The 24181-nt window shown below is 37.4% G+C and overlaps 1 protein-coding gene and 1 long non-coding RNA gene across 6 annotated transcripts in view; one reads left to right on the forward strand and one right to left on the reverse strand.

Annotated features, from left to right (window-relative positions):
• The window catches only part of adck1 (aarF domain containing kinase 1), a 189502-nt gene that overhangs the window by 110612 nt on the left and 54709 nt on the right, over nt 1–24181 (reverse strand). For all 5 annotated transcript variants that reach the window (XR_007184902.1, XM_048190781.1, XM_048190782.1 and 2 more), the window contains one exon: nt 13935–14138. Coding sequence is in view for 4 of the 5 variants with exons in the window: in XM_048190781.1 (XP_048046738.1) it covers nt 13935–14138 (204 nt within the window). In the remaining variant the exon portion in view is untranslated. The remainder of the gene's footprint in view (nt 1–13934; nt 14139–24181) is intronic.
• On the forward strand, nt 4752–14240 carry LOC125268517. The gene is made up of 2 exons (XR_007184903.1): nt 4752–5138; nt 13947–14240. It is a non-coding gene; the product is annotated as an uncharacterized LOC125268517 (long non-coding RNA).

Genomic DNA, 24181 nt, shown 5'->3' on the forward strand with positions numbered 1-24181 from the left:
AACAAAAGAAAGAAAGAAAGAATAAAAAAAGATAGGAAGGAAGGAAGGAAAGAAGAGACGCAAAGAACAAACAAATGAAAGAAAGAAAGAAAGAAAGAAAGAAAGAAAAGGACCAAATGAACGAACAAATGAAAGAAAGAAAGAAAGAAAGAAAGAAAGAAAGAAAAAAAAAAGATAGAAAGGAAGGAAGGAAGGAAGGAAGGAAGGAAGGAAGAGATGCAAAGAACAAACAAAAGAAAGAAAGAAGGAAAGAAAGAAAGAAAGAAAGAAAGAAAGAAAGAATAAAAAAGATAGGAAGGAAGGAAGGAAGAGACGCAAAGAACAAACAAATGAAAGAAAGAAAAGAAAGAAAGAAAGAAAGAAAGAAAGAAAGAAAGAAAGAAAAGGACCAAATGAACAAACAAATGAAAGAAAGAAAGAATGAATGAATGAAAGATAGAAAGGAAGGAAGGAAGGAAGGAAGGAAGGAAGGAAGGAAGGAAGGAAGGAAGGAAAGAAGAGACGCAAAGAACAAACAAACAAAAGAAAGAAATAAAAAAGAAAAAAGAAAGAAAGAAAGAAAGAAAGAAAGAAAGAAAGAAAGAAACAGAAGAAAAAGAACCAAATGAACAAAAGGGAAAAAAACTACTGAATAAAAGAAAGAGAACTGAACAAGGGGAAGAAAAAATGAACAAAAGACAGAAAAACCAAAGGAAGGAGGGGAAAAAGGAAAAGGAAGGAAGGTAGGAAAGAAATAAAGAATGAAAAGAACAACAAAAGGAAGAAAGAAGGAAGAATATACGAAAAAATGAAAGAAAAGAGTATGAAAGAACGAAAGAAAAACATACGAAATAAACACAAGAAAAAATAAAGAATGAAAAAAAGAAACTAAAGAAAGAAAAAGGAAAAGAAAGAAAGAAGGGAAAGAAAGAATGAACAAAAGAGAAAAAACAAAGTAAGGAGGTAAAAAAGCAAAGGAAGGAAGGTAGGAAAGAAAGAACGAAAAAACAAAAAACAACAAACAGAAGAAAGAAGAACATATGAAAGAACGAAAGAAAAACGTACAAAAGAACTAATAAACAATAAGAAAGAAAGAAAGAAAGAAAGAAAGAAAGAAAGAAAGAAAGAAAAGTATTGGGGCAGGGTGATTAATCACAGCTGCCGGCCCAGCGAGTGTTTCGGTTCGTCTTCCTCCTGCAGCCCCTGCGTCTGTGCTGGCAGGATGGGAGCGGTGGGCTGCTGAAACACGCCCCGTATGATGCCACACATCCAGCGCATCATTAGAAGAAATGATGCACATTTACATGCTCGGCTGCCCGTTGTGTCATTGAGAATGAGGCAGCAGCGGTGGCGCTTTCCAAGGGATCCACCCCCTTTCCACAGCACTGATTCCGTTGCCCGATCGAGCGCACACTCACAGGCCACTCCTAGGTTGGGACTCGCCTGCCATCTGTTGTTTAATGGTCTCCTGTAATGGATCCCTGCCCCATGAGCCCAGTCTTTTCTCTAAGGGACACCCACAGACCTACAGGCCAAAGAGAGCTCGCATTGCAACGGGTAGATCAGAGACTCATAACCTGGCTGAAGATGAATGAGGTTACATGGTCCAAATGAGGCTACAGTTACATGTTGGACTCTAGCTGCAAATTGACAGGATTCCCATCCAATACAGGGGCTGGTTCAGAACAACCCTCGAATATGATGATCCCTTTCTGAGGGACCTGCTTATAAGCAAGTGGGAAAATGCAAGAGGGAAAATGTATTTATTTATTTGAAATTGATATTTTTATGTAGTAAATTGATCAAAGTGGTAAGATTGCTGTAAACTATACAGGGAGCCCTTTCTTGCACATTACTATAATATTAAAGGTTACATTTAAAGATGCAATATGTAATTTTTTGCAGTAAAATATCCATATATATTTATATGTTATATATTTTGTTCAGTTGAGTACTTACAATATCCCAAATGTTTCCAACTATTTGTAAATCATGAGAATATTGCAATTTTAACCAAGGCTCTGGGACGTGTGAGGAGTCGCCTGTCAGTTGCATCATACTCGAGTTAACCCTCGGTTTCCGGTTTTATTTTGTAGAAACCATGGAAACACCAAAGACGCTTTAATATTGACATGTTTTAATAGACAAGGGAACATCTGTTTGGATACATTTATAGACGGAAAACTAATCATTGTTATATAGCTCAACACTTTAGTCGTATTATTTAAATCTAATTTTCTTGATTTTTTGCGAGTACCATGTTTTTACCATGCTTCAGAGAAAAACGCTTTTTTGTCAAGTAGCTAACATAACATAATCAGATGCAACTTTATTTTTAGTAATACATAATTTTCTCCATCATACAATACATTTTAAAATTAATTGCATGCCATTTATCAACACAAGCCATCCGGCATTTAATATGATATTCTAAAATCGATCTATCTTACTGCAGCGTGCAACAAGTGTCTCACAACAGCCACCAAGCGAATGTCCAGAGTAACGTTATAACATCATTTTCAACACTCTCAAATGTATCTAATATGATAAACAGAGCTACGTTACCTCATACTCATGACCGGAAAAGCGGAAGCGGCGCCGGCAACTGCGGCATAATAAAAGTTCCGCTGCTCTCGAGGCGTGTGTCGCGTTCGTCTCTAATAAGGAATCGCTCCAGCGGCCTCGTTCAGCTCCAACACCACTCAGTCCTGTTCTGCTTCATACTACGGTAACGTTAATAATCGCATCAATGAACATGATTTCTGCCCTATCCCAATTCCTTTCCACCGGCTATGAGGTGAACACCACATGTCCCAAGATTCCTCACTCAAACTTGGCGTCATCAAGCTACGCCTTTGTTTTGAATAGGCAACCTCTAGCAGACGAAAAAAATACATATTGGACCTTTAACAACGGAGCCCAAACTATTAAATTCAGTAGCTATTTATTTTTAGATACCATAATCAACACTCAAATAAATAAAAAAAAACATGTAAATTGCACATAAGGCAGGTTTTGCATTAACTTCTAAATCTAATTATAAAATCAATTATTTTTCTACTCCATTTCATTTTTTGAAATACAATAAGTTTTCATGACAAATTTAAACAAATTACTAACAGCTAAAGTAAATATAATGAATATATAAGCTAATATAGTGCATATATTTAGTGGAATTCTCCCCTCTAGAGTTAATTTCTTTAGTGAACTAACATGTTGCGGACATTAACTGACTTTCCTGAGGTAAATGTAATGCTACGCAAGATATTATTCGCAAGTTGTTTTAGTGATGTCTTACTGTGTTTTAAACACTGGCTAAGAAATTACACATAAACATATCTATGCATAGATCATCTGTTCATCTTCTGCCCTTTTTTTCCTATTGTGGTGATTAGCAAACAGTGTTGCATTACCGCGCGAGCCCCCTTCTGGATAGGAGTGTGGATTACCTGTGACTGACTGTATTAGTCATCTGACTGTATGCACCAAACGGTGAACCCTGTAAAATGACTGTTCGGGACGAATACGTGTACCCAGGGCCTAAAATGAAAAAATGTGAGTACAAATCGGTGTTGGAGAGTACATGAAAATGTGTCAGTCGCCAGATAGCCGGTAACATTTTTATGAATTCTAACAATGCAATGATGTGAGACAACATTATTTTTTTAAAAATGCCCATCCTGGTGAGTAAACTAGTAAACATAGTCGGTTATATCTTCAGTTGAGAAAGAAAATGCATGCTCTGTGTGTGTATTCGGTCTTAAAGGGATAGTCCAAAAATGAAAATTTGATGTTTATCTGCTTACCCCCAGCGCATCCAAGATGTAGATGACTTTGTTTCTTCAGTAGAACACAAATTATGATTTTTAACTCCAACCGCTGCCGTCTGTCAGTGGTATAATGCAAGTCAGCGGGAACTTGGATTATAAGAGTAAATAAAACACGACAGACAAATCCAAATTAAACCCTGCGGCTCGTGACGACCCATTGATGTCTTAAGACACGAAACGATCGGTTTGTGCGAGAAACCGAACAGTATTTATATCATTTTTTACCTCTAATACACCACTATGTCCAACTGTGTTCATCACTCGACTCGTGAGGTCTGATCGCGCTCTGACAACGGCAGTGATGTCTCGCGCATATACTTCAATGAGTGCTAGAAAATGTGTCAGTCGCCAGATGGCCGGTAACATTTTTATGAATTCTAACAATGCAATGATGTGCGACAACATGTATTCGGTCTTAAAGACACAGCATCCTAATAATCCCACAGCTGTTTGCATTTTTAATATTAACTCAACAACAAAGGGAACAAATCACTCACTGCTCCTGAACTTTAAAAAGGATATGAAGAGTATGCAGTGTTATTTATTTGAATAGCCTACTTTATACATTTCTGTACCTGAAAACTGCATGAAAAGCACTGTTTAAGTAAAAGCACTGTTTAATTTGTATCTTTGCTGCATTGTATTTATTTGTGCTATTGCTTGTAATTTGATAATTTGTTATTTTATTACTGACTTGTCTTTAAAAATGTTAGAATTATATTAATTAAGCTAGCATTTTTAGCTGTAGTATCGAAATTGGAATATAGGATTGTGAATTTTCACTATTATCTAAAATATTGGTGTCATAACATCCTGTCACCAGCCAAAAGTGGCAAAAAGTTAGTTTCAAGCCCTGCATGTACCGCTACACCCCTAACATATAATATTATAAAGATAATTTTAATATTATAAATATAAACGAACAACTTAAAAAGTGACAGTTTGCTTAAATATAATAGGGGGAAAACTACTTTTAAACAAAACCCTGTCCTCCTCAAGGGCATAGCTGAGCTAATGGTTCAGGAAGTTTGCAAAAGAATATTAGGTGAGGAGGAAAAGAAATGGGAGAGCAGAGATGGGATCTATTTATACCAGGCTGACAGAGCGGTTAAGAACTTCATCTCGTAGCTCAGATGGCACGATTGCTCAACTGAGGAGGGATTTGACAAGAAGCTACGTGTCGATTAGAGATTATATTGCATGCTCCGGTGCAGAAAAAAGTGATGATGTGACCAAACAGTGACACTAAATATTGTGGAAGGGTCTTACAGAGAGATCCTATCTCAGGATTCAACATGAACCTGTGCAGGCAAGAGGATATTTATGAAGGTGAGGTGTTTTTATATCAATGACAGCTTAAAGAGCATGTCTCTAGCAAATGAAAGAAAACTAGTTGAAACCTCAGATCGATTCGTCAGTCTTTGCCAAAGTAGAGAACTGGGGTGGTGTGGTAGATAACAAATGTGTCTAACATCTCTTGTACAGCTCCACTGTCTCACAAAAGGTTAATTGAGTCTATTTTGGTTAATGAGTGGCAGGGCCTTTCTTGGGTTAACCAGCATATGGAAGCACTTTTTGCATCTTTTAGACCTAACCATCCATCAAGGAAATCCGCCAGTCCCTATTTTACACATTGAAATAAGATAAGGATGATAAATCATTAAAATGGTAATATTAATTAATGTCATTTGCAAAGATAAGAATCACTATTAATAATCACTGATACTGAAGTCGCAATACTTTCTTACTTCCATATTGTGATGTATATCCGAGTGAAAGGGCTTTTTGAATAAGAAAAAAATGTAGGGCGGGACTTTGTGGTTTGCTATTGCTGTGATGTCATATGAGTGACAGGTTGCCCCACCCTCACGGCGTTGAACGTCATCAGAGAAGAGATTAAAGACTGTGAGAACACATGAATAAAAAAAATGATGTGCACAGATAAATCATTTATAATAAATACTGCAATACACTCTATACACTCTAGCATCAAGGCAGAGAGTTCGGCATCATTTACATTTTCTTAAAATTTAAATACCTACGATTATTATTAATGTTCATAACCATCTCAGTATTTGTTAACAAACAGCCCCTTAGGCTCATGGTTCAGAGTCCTGCTCAAATTGTCATGTGTGCGTTCTTTGCCCCCACCATGGGCTCAAAACTAGGTGGTGTTGAGTAATTAGCTCAATTTTTCACCCGAACATGATAATTACTTTTGATAAATATTTGCATAATTGAACTACTAAGTGCCTTGTCCTTTTTTTCAGTCCCTCTACCCAACCCTCCCTTACAATGTGCTGGAGGTTAATGCTATTCGCCAGCACACAATGTTCCTCCAGGGTTCTAGAAGCCATGCAATGCAAAAGGATAATAGCTGTTCTTTTGTTGTGTGCAGAGAGGTATTACACATTAACATGGTTAGACAAACACAGGACAGGGAATATAATTTTATACACTTTTAATAATAGATTAATTTAAAATCTAAATAGGTAATTGTAATAAACTTTTTTTTTTTTTTTTTTATTAAAAAATATCACGCATTTTCTAAAATCTGTGTACTGTATATGTAAATTTATATACAAAAAAGTGGCTCAGTGGCTTTCTACTAAGCCAAAAGTGCATAAAGCAGAGGCCTGGCTCTATTAACTGGAAAGAATCTCATGGAATAACATTTCAGTTGCTCACGGGCTTAAAGAAGAGTGAATTAAAGAGATAGAGCGAAGGCAAGCTGAGAGGAAACCAAAACCAGTGTCTTTCTTCCTCCCCGCACCTTTGTGATATCAATAATTCCTTATCTAAATGGATCCAGAGCCGCCCGTAACAGCTTTTTGATTTTGTGTGAGACCATGCCAGGCCTCATAAATAAATATGAGGGAAGGTGGGGGAATTCTGGGATGCTGTAGTTTACCTCACGGTGCAGAAGACTCTCGCTAAAAGCTCTGGCAGATACTCTGACGTGTAATGCCAACCAGTCACGGCACAGCACATCGGATACTATGGCCCAGTGGCGTGCAGTAGACTTGATGGAGTGGAATGAGGAGGCAAAGTCCCTCTTTCTGGATTTGGTAAACTTGTATACATTCATAAATTATATATTTTAAATTTGATGTTTACATTGCTTTCAGGGAACAAATGTAATAAGTAATATAAAATCTGTTTATAAAATTATTATAAAATATTTTAATACATTAATGCTATTGAATTAAAATCATATTAAATATGCACAAACTATATAGAAAAATACTTAGCTACTGTAGGTTTAATAATATTAAAGGCACAATATGTAAGATTTTTACATTGAAATATCCATAAACCATTAGAACAATGTTATATATTTTGTTGACTTGTGTACTTACATTATCCCAATCATTTCCAACAATGTTTAAATCCAGAGAAATCAGCAGTTTTAACCAGGACACGGACCGTGTCATTTCGTCGCCTGTCTTGGATGTCATATCCATGTTACCCTCGATTTCCAGTTTCAGGCCCTGTCCCAAATGGCACACTTCATATGCACTTTCAGTCTTGTGGACTTACAATGTTCGTTAAAGGATTAGTCCACTTTCAAATACAATTTTCCTGATAATTTACTCACCCCTATGTCATCCAAGATGTTCATGTCTGTCTTTCTTCAGTCGAAAAGAAATTAAGGTTTTTGATGAAAACATTCCAGGATTATTCTCCTTATAGTGGACTTCAATGGCACCAAACGGTTGAAGGTCAAAATTATAGTTTCAGTGCAGCTTCAAAGGGCTTTAAATGATACCAGATGAGGAATAAGGGTCTTATCTAGTGAAACGATCGGTCATTTTCAAAAAAATACAAATGTATATGCTTTATAAACACGAATGATCGCCTTGTATGTGCTTCTGCTTTCCGTATTCTTCAAAAAGCTTATGCTGTATGTCCTACGCCGTCCCTATTCTACTTACGGAAAAAAAAAAAAGAAACTGGTGCCGCGTTCGTTCCATAAGTTGAATAGGGAAGGCGTAGGACATATAGCGTAAGCTGCACTGAAACTGTAATTTTGACCTTCAACCGTTTAGAGGCCATCAAAGTCCACTATCCTGGAATGTTTTCATCAAAAACCTTAATTTCTTTTCGACTGAAGAAAGAAAGACATGAACATCTTGGATGACATGGGGTTGAGTAAATTATCAGGAAAATTTTATTTGAAAGTGAACTAATCCTTTAAGTCTATGAGACCGTAGGGTGTCCCATTTGTCATTTTAGGTTTCAGAAGGGTGCTTGCAAGCGCCACCTTTACGGTCAATGTGCCCTCGATGCGCACTTTTGCCGAGCCCGCACTGAAGCGAGCACCTCAGCAGACTTCGTCCCGACAGTCAAAGCGCCGTTACGTCACGAAAGTCCGGACTCATAAGAAGACCACAAGTGTTTAGGGTGCCATTTGGCACAAACCCTTACTTTTGTAGAAACCATGGAAACACCAAAGACATATATTATGTGTTTTATTAGACAGGTGAGCAACTGTTTGGATGCATTTATCAACAGAAAATGAATCATTGTTATATAGCTCAACACAATTAGTCTTATTGTTTGAATCGCTTCTTTTCTTGATTTACCACAAGTACCATGTTTTTACCATGCCTCAGAGATTTTGTCAAGTGGCTAACATAGCATAATCAAAGAGGCTTTTCCATCATGCCTTAATTTTAAAATTAAATGCATGACATTTAGCAACACAAGTCATCCAGTTTTATGACATTCTAATATCGATCTAGATTACTGCAACATCCAACAAGTCTCTTGCTTCATACCACAGTAACTTTAATAAAACTTTAATACGTTAGCTCACCAATGAACTTGAGTTCTGCCCGAGTCCGTCGGATTGCTTTCCATCAGTGGAGCTGAAGATGACAACTCCCATGATTCCATACTCATTCACAGCATCATCAAGCTACACAAGTTATGTTTTAAATAAGCGGACCTCTAGTGACGAAAATTACATATTGTGCCCAAGCGGCAACCTCCCCCAGTTTCTCGTGAAGCCAATACGGAAGTAACTTAAACTGCGATTCATCGACTGGCCACTAGGGACAGGCTGCAAAAGGGAGCAGAATCTCATTGACCATAATGTTAAAACAGCCAAGTTTACAGCAGAAAAAAACATGTTTACACTCTGGTTCAAATTGTGTTTTGGTCTATACTGCTAATTTTGCCCTTCATGACAACTCTGAGGGGGGGTGAATTTTTTTATAACTCATCTGTTTAAATTATATTAAGCCTTAAAGTTCTGCATAATTAAGGGCGTGGTCACTTGAGTGACAGGTGGATTGGCGCTGCTGTCTGTGAGCCGTCATGTCACCTCAGCAGCTAATTTCAGCCACTGAATTTGGCATCTCAGCTGTATTTGTGCCTTTTTTCTGGAATATTTTATACAATATATGGCTTGCTGCATACTCGAGACAGATGTCAATCTGTGTACATGTGCTCTTAGCGGAACACACGTTGTTGGATCGTCGTGGCATTGGCTAAAAGTTTTGTTCCTGAGATTTACTACAATGACAATACCAGGAGGATATACAACAGGATGGACACGTGCTCATTAGTTTGAGAGAACATTTGTGAGTTATACAGATATCTGGTACCTATATGTATGTATAGAGTTTTACATTATAAACGATGCTCAGATTGCATCCTTTCTTGAGATATGTAATGCAAACGATGGATAATATATAAAGATTTCATGGATTTAACGCCTTCATGAACAAAAAGTAGTTTTTTTATGTTTTGAAATGGACATTTTACCCAAGTGCAATGGATTGGAGTCATCTCGTGATCTCTATTTCATTAAAGGTATGAAGTCCCAGTTGATTTTTTTGTGTTATTTGCACACCCCACACAAATTAATTAGCCTATTGGTGTTAGAGCATCTATAACGTTATCTTAAAAAACGCCGTAGATTGACAGTAAACCTTCAGTACTTTCTAATGGTATTGTTATCTTTATTAATATATTAGATAGTATCTAAGATAGATATGCTAGGCGGGCGTGGTTTCAGCAACAAGTCGCATGGGCTCTAACTACGTCCCGCCTCTTTGCCCATTTTCAGTTATCTGGGAGTGACGTGCGGTGACGCGCAGCTAAGATGGCAGCGGCCTCATTTGCTGTTCAGAACTCTATGGGTGACGTCACGGACACTACGTCCATATTTTTTTTTTACAGTCTATGATTGTGCCTTTAATATAAAAAAAATAATAAAATAAAAGTTTTTTTTTTCATCACTTCTGGAGAAACTGGTGTAAAAAAAGAAGAAAAAAAATAGAAAATTGTAGTCACCGGGGAAGCCACTGAACAGTAAAATGTAACAAATTAGATGGTGGTAGATTCCTTGTAGGTAGTAGCCAATCATTTTGGCAAATTTAGTGTACATTTACATGACAACGATGTGCTAAAAACAGAAAAGCTTTTCCTTTGTGTTTTTCCTCATACAGACAACAACTTTGTCAAAACGATCCCCGTTCACACAGATCCGAGAAAATGATTAAAAACTCTACATTATTCATTCCAGGCCAGTAGTTGGCGATGTCATTTTGTAAAGAAACTATGCGCCTATAGACTGAAACCATAATACACGTCACGTCACCGTTTTCACAGATTCATGTTGTTGTAATTTACATGGAGACAATAACAGAATCTTTTTTAAAAACATGCACTTTGAAACCTGTTTCCAAATGTTGTGTTTTCAGGCCCCCAAAATGCTGCTGTTGTGTAAATGAATGGCCAAAACGCATAAAAAGTTGTCAGTTTTTAGTTGAAAATGGTGTCGTATAAGTTAAAGCCAAGTCACATGACTTTCTTAATCTAAGTATAGGTGGGTTTGACTTGAAACAGCGCTGCGCAGACCAATCGGTATTTGACACCATGACAGTGATTCGGAATCACAGAGCCTTCTGCTCTCTAATCGCTCTCGTGGTACTTTGATGTCATAGACCGAACGGTCAACGCAGTGCCGCTTCAAGTCAAACCCACCTATACTTATGCTGCATTCACGCCACCACGTAATTACCGTAATCTTGAGATGGCAACACATGACGTTATATTCAATGCTGTTCATATCCTCAGACTGGGAATTATGTGGTTCTATGGCACCACTATCAGCACCTAAATGAATCTTACAAACTGTAATTACAAGCTCTACGCGGACATAAATGCTTTTTATGAGCCAGAATCTCGTAGTTACAGTAATTACGATATGGCGTGAATGCACCTTTAGATCAAGAAAGTCATGTGACTAAGGAGCTATTTATGAGACACCATTTTCAATTACAAACGGACAATAATAAAAAATAAAAAAATAGGATCTTCTCAAGTGAACAAATTAACATTTTCCAAATTGCCCTTGCATCTCAGTGAAACAAAACCACAAAATTCACATGAAAAAATGTAGATGGAAACTTGCTACTAATAGGCATTTATTAATTTCTTATATTTCACAGCATTTCTGGTTTCATTTTGTACTGTCGATTATTATTTTCTCACTCATAGCACACTCAAGCAAACATTCCTGCTAAAGCCAGATGTATGATGTTCATTAAAAAGCATATAAAGATGCATTATTCTTACACAACATTAGAAGAGCAAGCCTCACCTAATCTACATATCCACACACTCGCACACAGAGAAGATAATGGAGTGATCGAGAGACAAAAGGAGGAAGCCGGAGAATTGGGGGGGACTTTTATTGTGAAACAGAAGCAGACGGATTATTCTCCCGCTGCGCTAAGCCCAACGAGCCGTGACGGGTCCATCTCCAGTTCTCGACACACACAGCAGTGGTGTCTCAAATGCTTTTTATTTCGCAACACACACACACACACACACAGCCTAAACCTCCACAAGCCAGTCGCGACCTGGCTGGAATTACGTAATGTTGCAGCCAGTGCGGTTGTCATACAGCAGGGAGGGATGGGGCTTGTGAGAGAGAAAGAGAGAGAGAAATGGGAGGCGGGAAGGCAGTGAAGCAAGAAGTCAGACTGATCTATTAGAGCTAATAATTACAATAATAAAACTGTAAAGATGCAGTCATCACCCCAGAAGCGTCAGGAACAAGCATAGCCCTCTCAAGGTCAGACGAGGGAGGGCCGCACTTTAACGGTTACCTGCTCAGAATCCGGCTGACTGATTACAGGTTCGAATTGTCCTTCTCGTTCAAGGTCATTTGACCAAAACTGGAAAGTTATATGACCTTGACCAACGGAAATACTGAACAGCAACTGGATTTGCAATCGCCACAGTGTGAGAATGCATTGAAAAGATTTGATTTTTTACATTTCCTGAAGAAATCTCACAACCGTCGTTGCTAGTTTGTTGCTTAATGGTCAATAGGAGTCTATTATATTCAAACCTCTTCTATATGGCTTGGGTACCTCCTTTAAAGGTCAATCAAAAATTGAATTTATCTTGGCATAGTTGAATAACAAGAGTTCAGTACATGGAAATGACATACAGTGAGTCTCAAACACCATTGTTTCCTCCTTCTTGTGTAAATCTCATTTGTTTAAAAGACCTCCAAAGAACAGGCGAATCTCAACATAACACCGACTGTTATGTAACAGTCGGGATCATTAATATGTACGCCCCCAATATTTGCATATGCCAGCTCATGTTAAAGGCATTACACAAGGGCAGGACATCTGGATGTGCACAGCTGAATCATCAGACTAGGTAAGCAAGCAAGAACAATAGCGAAAAATAGCAGATGGAGCAATAATAACTGACATGATCCATGATATCATGATATTTTTAGTGATATTTGTAAATTGTCTTTCTAAATGTTTCGTTAGCATGTTGCTAATGTACTGTTAAATGTGGTTAAAGTTACCATTGTTTCTTACTGTATTCACGGAGACAAGAGCCGTCGCTATTTTCATTTTTAAACACTTGCAGTCTGTATAATGCATAAACAAAACTTCATTCTTTATAAATCTCTCCAACAGTGTGTAATGTTAGCTTTAGCCCGTTAGCCACGGAGCATAGCCTCAAACTCATTCAGAATCAAAATGTAAACATCCAAATAAATACTATACTCACATGATCCGACGCATGCATGCAGCATGCATGATGAACATCTTGTAAAGATCCATTTGAGGGTTATATTAGCTGTGTGAACTTTGTAAATGCACTGTTTTATAGTCGAGAGCTCCAGGGGCGGGGAGCGCGTGATTTAAAGGGGCCGCAGCCTGAATCGGTGCATAGTTAATGATGCCCCAAAATAGGCAGTTAAAAAAATTAAAAAAAAAAAAATCTATGGGGTATTTTGAGCTGAAACTTCACAGACACATTCAGGGGACACCTTAGACTTATATTACATCTTGTAAAAACTGGCTCTAGGGCACCTTTAATGTAAGATTTTTCACCTGTATTTTATCATCCTTCAGGTGAAAATCATACGTTTGATCGCTTCACAAAGTAACAAAACGCCTCTCCTCAACAAACCGCATCATTTGAATGGCCTTGTTCCTGTGTAATGTGAGAAAACAGCCGGATATGAACACAAAACATTGGAACCGGAGCTGACAAATGATTTGAACAGGTCATCTTCAGAGCGGAACAATTATCTCCACCAAAATATAAATGCCTGTCAAAACATTCCTGAGACGGAGCGCTTTCAGGAAGACTGCTCTGACAAAAGGCACAAAAGTGCTGACAGGAGAGGACGAGGGAGACCTCAGCTTCTCTCACGTGACATTAACCCTGCCAACCCAAAATGACCTAGACAATTACTGAATAACAGCTCCTGTCCATCACAAATAGCAACCTGCAATAATGACTGAGTGTATGCAATTTTCATCATTAAAGACAACATGAAACAACATTTTCCATTACTTTTTTCCATTACTTAAAATGTTTTTATAGACATCAAATAAATAAATACATACATAAAATACATTTTGGACATTTTTTGCTGATGTAACCAAGGTCATATGTGTGTGCACGTGTGTGTGTGATGAAATATTTGAGCCAATAATATTATATATATTTATACAGCAGTACTATATATATATATATATATATATACATATATATATATATTTTTTTTTACTTCTTTACATTGCCCATTTGATGCATATACTTTCTCAGGCACATAGAATAACAAACCTCTTTTCCCAGGTCTTCTCGTACGACCTGGCAGATCTCCTCCATACTGCTCTGAGGCGCTCTGCTGTGCAGGACCTTCAGTGTGCTGGTGTACTCCTCAGGCAGGAGGTAGTCCAGGGCTCCCAGGTGCTGCCCTACTTTAATGAAGGTGCCTCTGTTCATACAACACAAGTCACGGAGCCTCTCCGCCGACCGTCTGTGAACCTGAAGAAAGAAACATTCAAACAAATGTTTAAATTCTTAGAGCTATTTAAAATTATTTAAATAAAGCTCTCATAATTCTCATTTATGAGCTAATGTTCAAAAGTTCGCTTTTGTTTTTGTTTTTTTTTAAAGAAATACATACTTTCAGCAAGGGTGCATTAAACCGATCAAAAGTGACAGTAAAGACATTTATAATGTTACAAAAGTTTCCCATTTCAAATAAATCCTGTTCTTTTGATCTTACTATTAATCAAAGAATCTTTAAAAAAAGTATCACCTTTTCCACAAATATATATATTAATCAGCAACTCTTTTTAACATTGATAAGAAATGTTTCTTGAGCATCATATTACAATAATTTCTGAAATTGTATTCATACTATAATTTCTCATTTCTACACTAAAGACGAGTAATGGCTGGTAAAAATTCAGCATTACCATCACAGGAATGAATTCCATTTTAAAAATTTAAAAAAAGATTACGCACAACATAAAATATTACTGTTATATCAAATGAATATAGCCTTATAGAATAACTTACCAACCCCAAACTTATATATATATATATATATATATAAAGGCTTTTTGTGCCTTTATTTGGAGAGGACAGTACACTGCAAAAAATGCTGTTCTTACTTAGAATTTTTGTCTTGTTTCTAGTCAAAATATCTTAAAGTTCTTAAATCAAGAAGCATTTTCTTGACAACTACAAATTATTTTCTTGTTTTCAGGAAAAATAAGTCAAAATTAAGCACGTTTTTCCTTAAAACAAGCAAAATAATCGGCAAATGGGGTAAGCAAAATAATCTTATTTCAAACCAAGAATAAGATATATAATCTTGTTTTCAGTTTGGACTAAGATTATTTTGCTTACCCCACAAAAATTCTAAGAACAGCATTTTTTGCAGTGTAGAGAGCAGACAGGAAAGCATTGGGCAGAGAGAGGGGGGCAGGACCGGCAAAGGACCTTGCGACGGGAATTGAACTCAGGTCACCCTGAATGCATTTGCGCCATATGTCAGCACACTAACCACTAGGCTATCAGCGCCGACCGACCCCAAACTTTTGAACAGTAATCAATAAACATTATTATTATTATTATTATTATTATTATTACATATAATTCTTAAGTATTTACAGTACACAATAAGCTAATTTGCAATGTTTCAAACCACCAAGGTATGTTATTCAGTGGTAAAATACCACTGAATAATCATATCTTAAAAAAACAAAAACAAAAAAAAGAGAGAAAAAAAACAAAACCGATGACATGGTAGTACCATGGTAATTTTATATATTCAATGGCAAAGTATGATTACCAAATTAAAAAAAATAATAATAATAATAATGGAATTAATATAGTATGTCCAAGAATATTTTTTCTGCTAGTGAATAGCTTGTAAGCTTGTAAGTGTTAACCAAACAGGCATTGTAAGAAAACCTAGAAGCAAAAACACTATTATGAATTAGCATATTAATTTGCTGTGAATTAGCATTAAGAATGGACAACATAAAAGAGCTTCATTTTGATAAGTTGCCTGCATCATTGCTACCAGCACAAAAAAAAAAAAAAAAAAAAAAAAATACCACACACACACAACACACTATGTTCCCTCCTGGTCATCTCATTTGTCTTAAATGCTGTTTAAATGGGACGTCAGTTTTACGGGGGTCTTTGTGCCGTCCCGTCCCAACACCAGCTGGTGGAGTTGATAGTACTCTTGGAGGGACGTCCCGTTGGGACCAGAGCAAATAAACTGCCGTGAAATGAGCTCTCTTAACCCTCTCACCCTAACAAAAGACAGTCTTTTGTGCTCCAAATGGGACCGCATATGAGGCTGGTCGATCCGATTCGAATCATCCCTCAAAAGACAAAGTCCACATGCACCTAATTATACCGGGTGGGGAGTCTATATATACATATGTCAGGATGTGTGTGTAGGGATTAAAGTGAGCCACAATCATCCGGAACTGCGTTCGGCAACTTGTCTATATGTTCCAGTCCAGTTTTTGTTTTATCCAGTACACAGACTTGTATCCATGAGCAAATATATTCGCTGAACCAAAAAAAAAAAAAAAAAAAAAAAAAAAAAACTTTTAAAGTTCATCACATTAGGCATTACACACACACACACACACACACACACACACACACACACACTGGTATATGTGGTTCACGTGGACTCTTTATTGGCGTAATAGTTTTTATACTGTACAAACTGTACATTCTATCCCACTATACTAACCCTACCCCCATCACAAAAAAGTCTGCATTTTTACATTTAAAAAAAACTTTAATTACATAATTTTTTAAACCAGTTTTACAAATGAGGACGACCCTAAAGGAAGGTTTTTGGAGATTTTGGTCACTTCTGGGTACAAATTTGTCCACCAAATATAGCTAAATAGGTACACACACACACACACACACACACACACACACACACACACACACACACACAGAGTATATTTTCATGTTAAAAAAAACATTAAAGACAACATGTTTCCCAAAATATATAGCTTGCATGCATATTGTTTCTGAAAAGAAGTCAAAGCTAATTGTTAAAATATCATAAATTACATACATCTTTATTTGCCCCCTGTTAAAGTTATTTTAAATTATTAAAAGTTAACTTTGACTACCCTAAAATACATTTTAATCAAAAAAAAGTGCAGCCAAACATCACATTTCCATTTTGCTTGGTTTATTAAAAGTTGTTTACAGTCACAGGACAGTTAACATTAAAACCAAAAATCATTTTATATATATATATATATATATATATATATATATATATATATATATATATATATATATATATATATATATATATATATATATATATATATATATATATATATATATATATATATATACACACACACACATACACACACATATAAACATAATATATGTTTTGTTTTGTTTTTTGTATATGAAAGCATTTAATTTTCAATCATTTGTTTTTGGTTGGTTTGTTTATATGCAAATATAATAAATTACATTTTTTAGTGGATGGAGGGGAGTCATGTCATACTTTCATACTTTATTTTACCTTGGCACCACAGTCACCACCAGATTTTAGGGTCACCCCACCTCCAAAATCTTCATTTAACCTGTGTGTGTTTTTTTTAAGTGCTTTCCTCAGGCAACACCTCCTCAGGTCCAAAAAACTTTGGATCGAGCTGATATTTCTGACAGGATGTCGAGGGGAGAGTAAACACACTTCTGTCAGGCAGGATTTGCTGTTAATCCTCACATGCAGTGGATGGGAGATTTGAAGGTTGTCCTATGGGCATTTTCTGCTGCACTGTTCGAGCTTAGCGCGGCTGCCACCGACGGCAGCCTAGGCCGTCCGGCTTTGTGGCGTGCACAAAACCCCATTTTCCGTGCCCGGAGAAGCCAATAGGATGTGACAGCTCGGAGATAATTACGAGGGTGATGAGAAGACACTTTATTGCAGCGGATACTAAACATGTGGTTCTCGCCTTCCCAGCCCAGAGCCCAAACAGGCTTTTGATGGTGAGGATGTGTCGAGGAGAAAGGCAGGGCTAATAAGAGACGAAGGAGGCAGTAATAACAGTCATGATCTCTGCCTGCTCATCTTCAACACCTTCTACACTGGATCTGTGGAACCAATAAAGCAAAGTGGAGGGAAGGCGGCATGAGAAAAAAGATAAGAAGAGGAGGTCTACCCTTTTTTATTCTTCTCTGGCTAATCCCCCAGGGAGAGAAATCGGTGCCACCTGCCATCTTACAGTCCTGGCAATGGAAGACGTTATTGGCAGGCAGTCAGACTTCCTCCATTTCTTTCATTATTTCAACTCCGCGTTTTTCTCAGCCACCCGTGGCTACTGCATTTGCATTGCCAGTCCATTAGGGGCAGCCTGGAGGAATGTGGCAGTTTTTTTTTTTCAGGGTGTGAAGGGGAAGCCACTCTGGGATTGGCTGATTCGCACTGGCATTCAAGCGACGACCTACTCTCTGGCATGCAGCTGGCTGACCCTTAGCTTTTAAGGAAGAAAAATCTATTAAAATCTATCAACAAACATATGCTAACTTTCAAAGAAGCACAGAAAGGGAACTCCAGACCTATTTCTTCAGAAAAAATATATACATAAAACGGGCAGCATTTACTGCAGCAATTTACCGTGAGCCAGTGGAGAGTGAAATAACACAAGAGCGCTCGTCGTATCTGATGAGGTGTCAATCATGTCTTCCATCAAGGCAATGCTGAAGAGTCTTTTGTCACAGGAGTTGTTCAGCAAACACAAGTGTGACAGCCAATCAAGTCCTCAGAGCAGCACAGGGAGGCACAGGAGAAGCCCTCCACATGTTCAGAGTGTAATAAGACAAAATCAGCAGAAAGCGTTGACTTTATGTGGGTAAGCGGGAGAGAGAGATCTACAGATGAAAAGATCCCACACAGATGGAAGAATGGACAAACAAAGTTTTTGCTATGCGCTCTGCCCAACTTAAGACACCTCACCAAGAAGACTATTGGAAGATTTGGGGTGTACAAAATGTTCCCTGTTGAAATTTGCTGGTTAATCATGCAGTGCAGAGATATCAACCGTTAGGACTATAGAAATGAGAATACACAGAAGAAAGTATAAGTCACCGTGTTGGGGAAAGTTACTTTTAAAAGTCATGCATTACAATATTGTGTTACTCCATAAAAAAAAAAAAGTAACTAATTGCGTTAGATTTACTTTTGTGTTACTTTTTCTCACCTGGGCTGGGCTTGCTTGTTTGTTTTTTTAATAACAACAAAAAAGTACTATGTTTGGCAAATGTTAAGGCCCTTTCACACCAAGGGCCCTATAATACACCCGGCGCAATGCGACGCAAGGCGCAGCGCAAGTGTGTTTGCTAGTTTGCGTTTTCCCGTTCAGCGCCACGTCCTTAAATGAGTAAATGCATTTGTGCCAGTTAGTGCGCCCATGGGCGTGCTGGTCTAAAAAAGAGGTGTGATCAGGCGCATTGCCGGCGCATTGCTATTTTAAGGAGCTGAAAATAGACTGCGCCATAGACCAACTCAAACCTGGTCTAAAGTCTAAAGTCAATGGCGCAATATTTTTTTGTTAGAGCGCGTTGGTAGAAACTGCGCCTCTGGGCGCGTCCACAGTGAACGTTGACTTTGCTTATTACACACAGGGATGCGCATCACACAAACATGCCAAATATTAAAAACAAACGGATTACAGTGTAAAAGAATATTATTGTGTACATAAATATAAAAATGTAATGGTGAATAGTCATTGCGTGTATAAGAATTAGGCTACCTATTTTCAATTCAGCCTATTACTACTTATAATGATGAACGAAATTGGCTAATTAATTGAACAATCGTGCCAATACGCACACATATATATTAACTGACTCATCGCATGTACGCCATGTAAATAGCAATCTGCCATGGCGCGAGCGCATCTCGCTCTTAAAGGGAATGGGAGATGACACTCTGATTGGTTTATTGAACGTTACACCCATTACTTATTAAGAGAATAGGGACAACCCATTTCAAAAATGCGCCCCGGCGCACGGACCGTTTTTCCGTCGTTAAAATAGCAAAAGTGGATTTGGACACGCCCTGAGTGCACCTGCGCCATGCGTTTTACACTTTGCGTTTAGATCGTTAAAATAGGGCCCCAAAAGTGAAATGAATAAACCTCAGGCTGAAGGAAATTTATATTTACACCTGTACAGTAGAGGGCGCTGCTCAAACAAACCTTTCGCTGTGCTGCCATTCTGGATTGAAGAAGAATAGGATACAGGAGAAGGAAGTTCAACACTCTTATTTCTAAATCTAATCTAAAGTAATTTCTGCTTATTAGTATGGTTGAATTAGATCATTGAAGGTCAGCAGCAAAGACATTGGTTAATAAAGTGAGATTAAATACATGAAGTATGTTTGTGTAATTTAATATAGTTAATTATTACAGGTTTGCATAAAATTCTGAGATTGCATTTAACTGTTTTTATTCATTTTGAGGAATAATGAATGTTTTCTTGCAAGTGAGATGAGTAAATGCATGTCTACATCTACAAACCTGATTCCAAAAAAGTTGGGACACTGTACAAATTGTGAATAAAAAAGGAATGCAATAATTTACAAATCTCATAAACTTATATTTTATTCACAATAGAATATAGATAACATATCAAATGTTGAAAGTGAGACATTTTGAAATGTCATGCCACATATTGGCTCATTTTGGATTTCATGAGAGATACACATTCCAAAAAAGTTGGGACAGGTAGCAGTAAGAGGCTGGAAAAGTTAAATGTACATATAAAGGAAAAGCTGGAGGTCCAATTTGCAACTTATTAGGTCAATTGGCAACATGATTGGGTATAAAAAAAGCCTCTCAGAGTGGCAGTGTCTCTCAGAAGTCAAGATGGTCAGAGGATCACCAATTCCCCCAATGCTGCCGTGAAAAATAGTGGAGCAATATCAGAAAGGAGTTTCTCAGAGAAAAATTACAAAGAGTTTGAAGTTATCATCATCATCTATAGTGCATAATATCATCCGAAGATTCAGAGAATCTGGAACAATCTCTGTGCGTAAGGGTCAAGGCTGGAAAACCATACTGGATGCCCGTGATCTTCGGGCCCTTAGACTGCACTGCATCACATACAGGAATGCTACTATAATGGAAATCACAACATGGGCTCAGGAATACTTCCAGAAAACATTGTCAGTGAACACAATCCACTGTGCCATTCGCCATTGCCAGCTAAAACTCTATAGGTCAAAAAAGAAGCCATATCTAAACATGATTCAGAAGCACAGGCGTTTTCTCTGGGCCAAGGCTCATTTAAAATGGACTGTGGCAAAGTGGAAAACTGTTCTGTGGTCAGACGAATCAAAATTTGAAGTTCTTTTAGGAAAACTGGGACGCCATGTCACCCGGACTAAAGAGGACAAGGACAACCCAAGTTGTTTTCAGCTCTCAGTTCAGAAGCCTGCATCTCTGATGCTATGGGGTTGCATGAGTGCGTGTGGCATGGGCAGCTTACACATCTGGAAAGGCACCATCAATGCTGAAAGGTATATCCAAGTTCTAGAACAACATATGTGACCCGTCACGGAAACCAGGGACACAAGTCGGCAGCACAACTCTTGAGCAAAATGAGAAAGAAGCATTTTTTTTCAAAATTGGTGATTTTCGTGTTTTTGCAGAATCTGTTAGTTGAGATCATGAAGAAGCCTTTCCGTGTTTGAGATAGCAGTATTGGTATATTTAAAAGCGTACATTTTGAGGTCGAAATCGGCTTGTTTTTCGGAGATTCTAGCACGCAGTAGGGGCGTGTCATGTCTGTGTGTATTTCCATACTGGGAAGCGTGGCTACTTACTATGCAGCGCTCTGGCCGGCTCTAGCTGATATCAAAATTCAATGAAGAACCGTGGCCGTTACACCGAAAATGTTTTGAAGTACTTCTTCGACAAGCCGGATGCTTATGAACAAGCGCTCACTAATTCTGAAAACGATCTGAGCGACGATGAAAGCGGCATAATAAGACATTACCTCTCTGGAGTCGGGTAACGCGCCGGCGCATTTTGCAGGATTTTTTTCACATTGCAGCAAAACAGACTTAAAATACTCCGTCATTTTTTGTCATAGAGACATAAGTAATATATCAATTGAAACTATAGAATGTCTTCTTTTATTTGTGTACACTCAGAGTAAAAACACAATGTTGTGCTTTTTGTAAAATAAAGAAAACTAACATGATGCGTGATCTCTCGTCTCCCTCTGAACGAAGTCCAATCTGATAGTTCTCAGAAAATGAACTGTAACTTAGTGAATACTAATCATAAAAAATTATACTTATGTCTGAAAAAACATTGAAATGTCAAGTTTTAAAATGTGTAAGTCAAATCGAAAACAAACCTTCTGTGTTTATGTAATCTTTATGAAAAGAGAGCCATGTCAGAAGTCCGTGATTCAGCTCATTATCCGCTAATGCGGCCACGCCCACGGAGGGAGCGCTATTCAGACGCAAATTCAGAGGCAATGCATGCATTCATCGTCTCAATCGTGTAGCTATTTATTGTCTTGAAAAGTGTTTTGAATAGCCATAGTTAGCGATCTCTGGCCTCTGTTAGTCCAGTTATTTCCTGGATTGCCTATTCTTCTTTAACAGGCTTCTCAGGTGAGAACATTTCATTTCATGATTAAAGTGACCAAAATGATCACGGTTATCACAGAATCCTGTTCAAAAAGTCAATTCACCAAGTTTTATGTGGAAAACCAGCAAATAAAAAATAAAATTAGCATCAATATGTACTTTTTCTTTACATAAACATTAAAATAATAACATTAAAAATGATGGGCAGATTTTAAAGGAGTGTCTTGCAACATGTTATCTACAATGCATGAGTTCAAATAGAGTTTTGACAAAAAAAGTCACATATTTCAGCCTCTAAATCATTTTTATAAAAGTCAAAAAAGATAAATTACTGACATTTACAATGCACATTAACCTTTATTATTAATAGTATGTGGTCCATGCAGCTTTACAGGGGGTATGGCTTATCTAAATGAGATGTAAATGAGCCCTATTGTCACTCCCAGCAGGTGAGAACAGGTGAGAACTGCAACTTTAGAGACGTTTTTCTCCCTATAGAGCTTTCTTGATTGCCTACCTTCAAATGGCCACAACTTCTCCAAATATTATCAGATTTCCATGTGTCACACATCGTTGGAAAGCTTGGAGACTGCACTTTCAGAATCTGTGAATAACTCAAAATGCCCCAAAACCGACTTGTGTCCCTACTTTCCGTGACTGGTCACATATGCTCCCATCCAGACGTCGTCTCTTTCAGGGAAGACCTTGCATTTTCCAACATGACAATGCCAGACCACATACTGCATCAATTACAACATCATGGCTGCGTAGAAGAAGGATCCGGGTACTGAAATGGCCAGCCTGCAGTCCAGATCTTTTACCCATAGAAAACATTTGCCGCATCGTAAAGAGAAAGATGCGACAAAGAAGACCTAAGACATTTGAGCAACTAGAAGCCTGTATTAGACAAGAATGGGACAACATTCCTATTCCTAAACTTGAGCAACTTGTCTCCTCAGTCCCCAGACGTTTGCAGACTGTTATAAAAAGAAGAGGGGATGTCACACAGTGGTAAACATGGCCTTGTCCCAACTTTTTTGAGATGTGTTAATGCCATGAAATTTAAAATCAACTTATGTTTCCCTTAAAATGATACATTTTCTCAGTTTAAACATTTGATATGTCATCTATGTTGTATTCTGAATAAAATATTGAAATTTGAAACTTCCACATCATTGCATTCTGTTTTTATTCACAATTTGTACAGTGTCCCAACATTTTTTTGGAATTGGGTTTGTAGTCTAGAACTACAATAACCTTGACGTTCACACAATGCACACAACACCTCTGCACTTTATTTCTCTCAACATGTGGACAGGAGAGCTGTCAGTCAACTTGCGTTACTTATTTGAAAAAGTAACTTAGATATTTTGTTGTAAATTGAAAAAGTAATACTTTACTAGTTAGCAATCTGATTACGTAACTCTCTAAGTAACAAAAGCTTTAAGTTACAACATTGTAAGTTACAAAAGCTACAGTTAACAGGAGTAACACTCAAACTTAAATTAAACCTTAAAACTGCTGTGCTGTATCGTGAATAAGTCACGGCTGAAGGCTGTGTTAGGCACGACGTGAAAGCCAAATAATATATGTATCAATGCAACTTTCATTAAGTAAAATCACTAAAAACCTTCCTTACGCCAGAAAAAAAATAGTCCCTGACCATAAACAGCAAATACTTTGACTAGCACTGTCAGTCACAGAAAACCCTTAACTGTTAAAAGGATAAGATAGCAGCTGATATTTAAACAGATATATATATATATATATATATATATATATATATATATATATATATATATATATATATATATATATATATATATATATATATATATAGTGTACACACTCACTCACTCACTCAAATATTGCATATTACTTAAAAATAAGATAAAAAATAAAATAA

The sequence above is a fragment of the Megalobrama amblycephala genome, linkage group LG5, assembly GCF_018812025.1.
Source record: "Megalobrama amblycephala isolate DHTTF-2021 linkage group LG5, ASM1881202v1, whole genome shotgun sequence".
Taxonomy (NCBI): Eukaryota; Metazoa; Chordata; class Actinopteri; order Cypriniformes; family Xenocyprididae; genus Megalobrama; species Megalobrama amblycephala.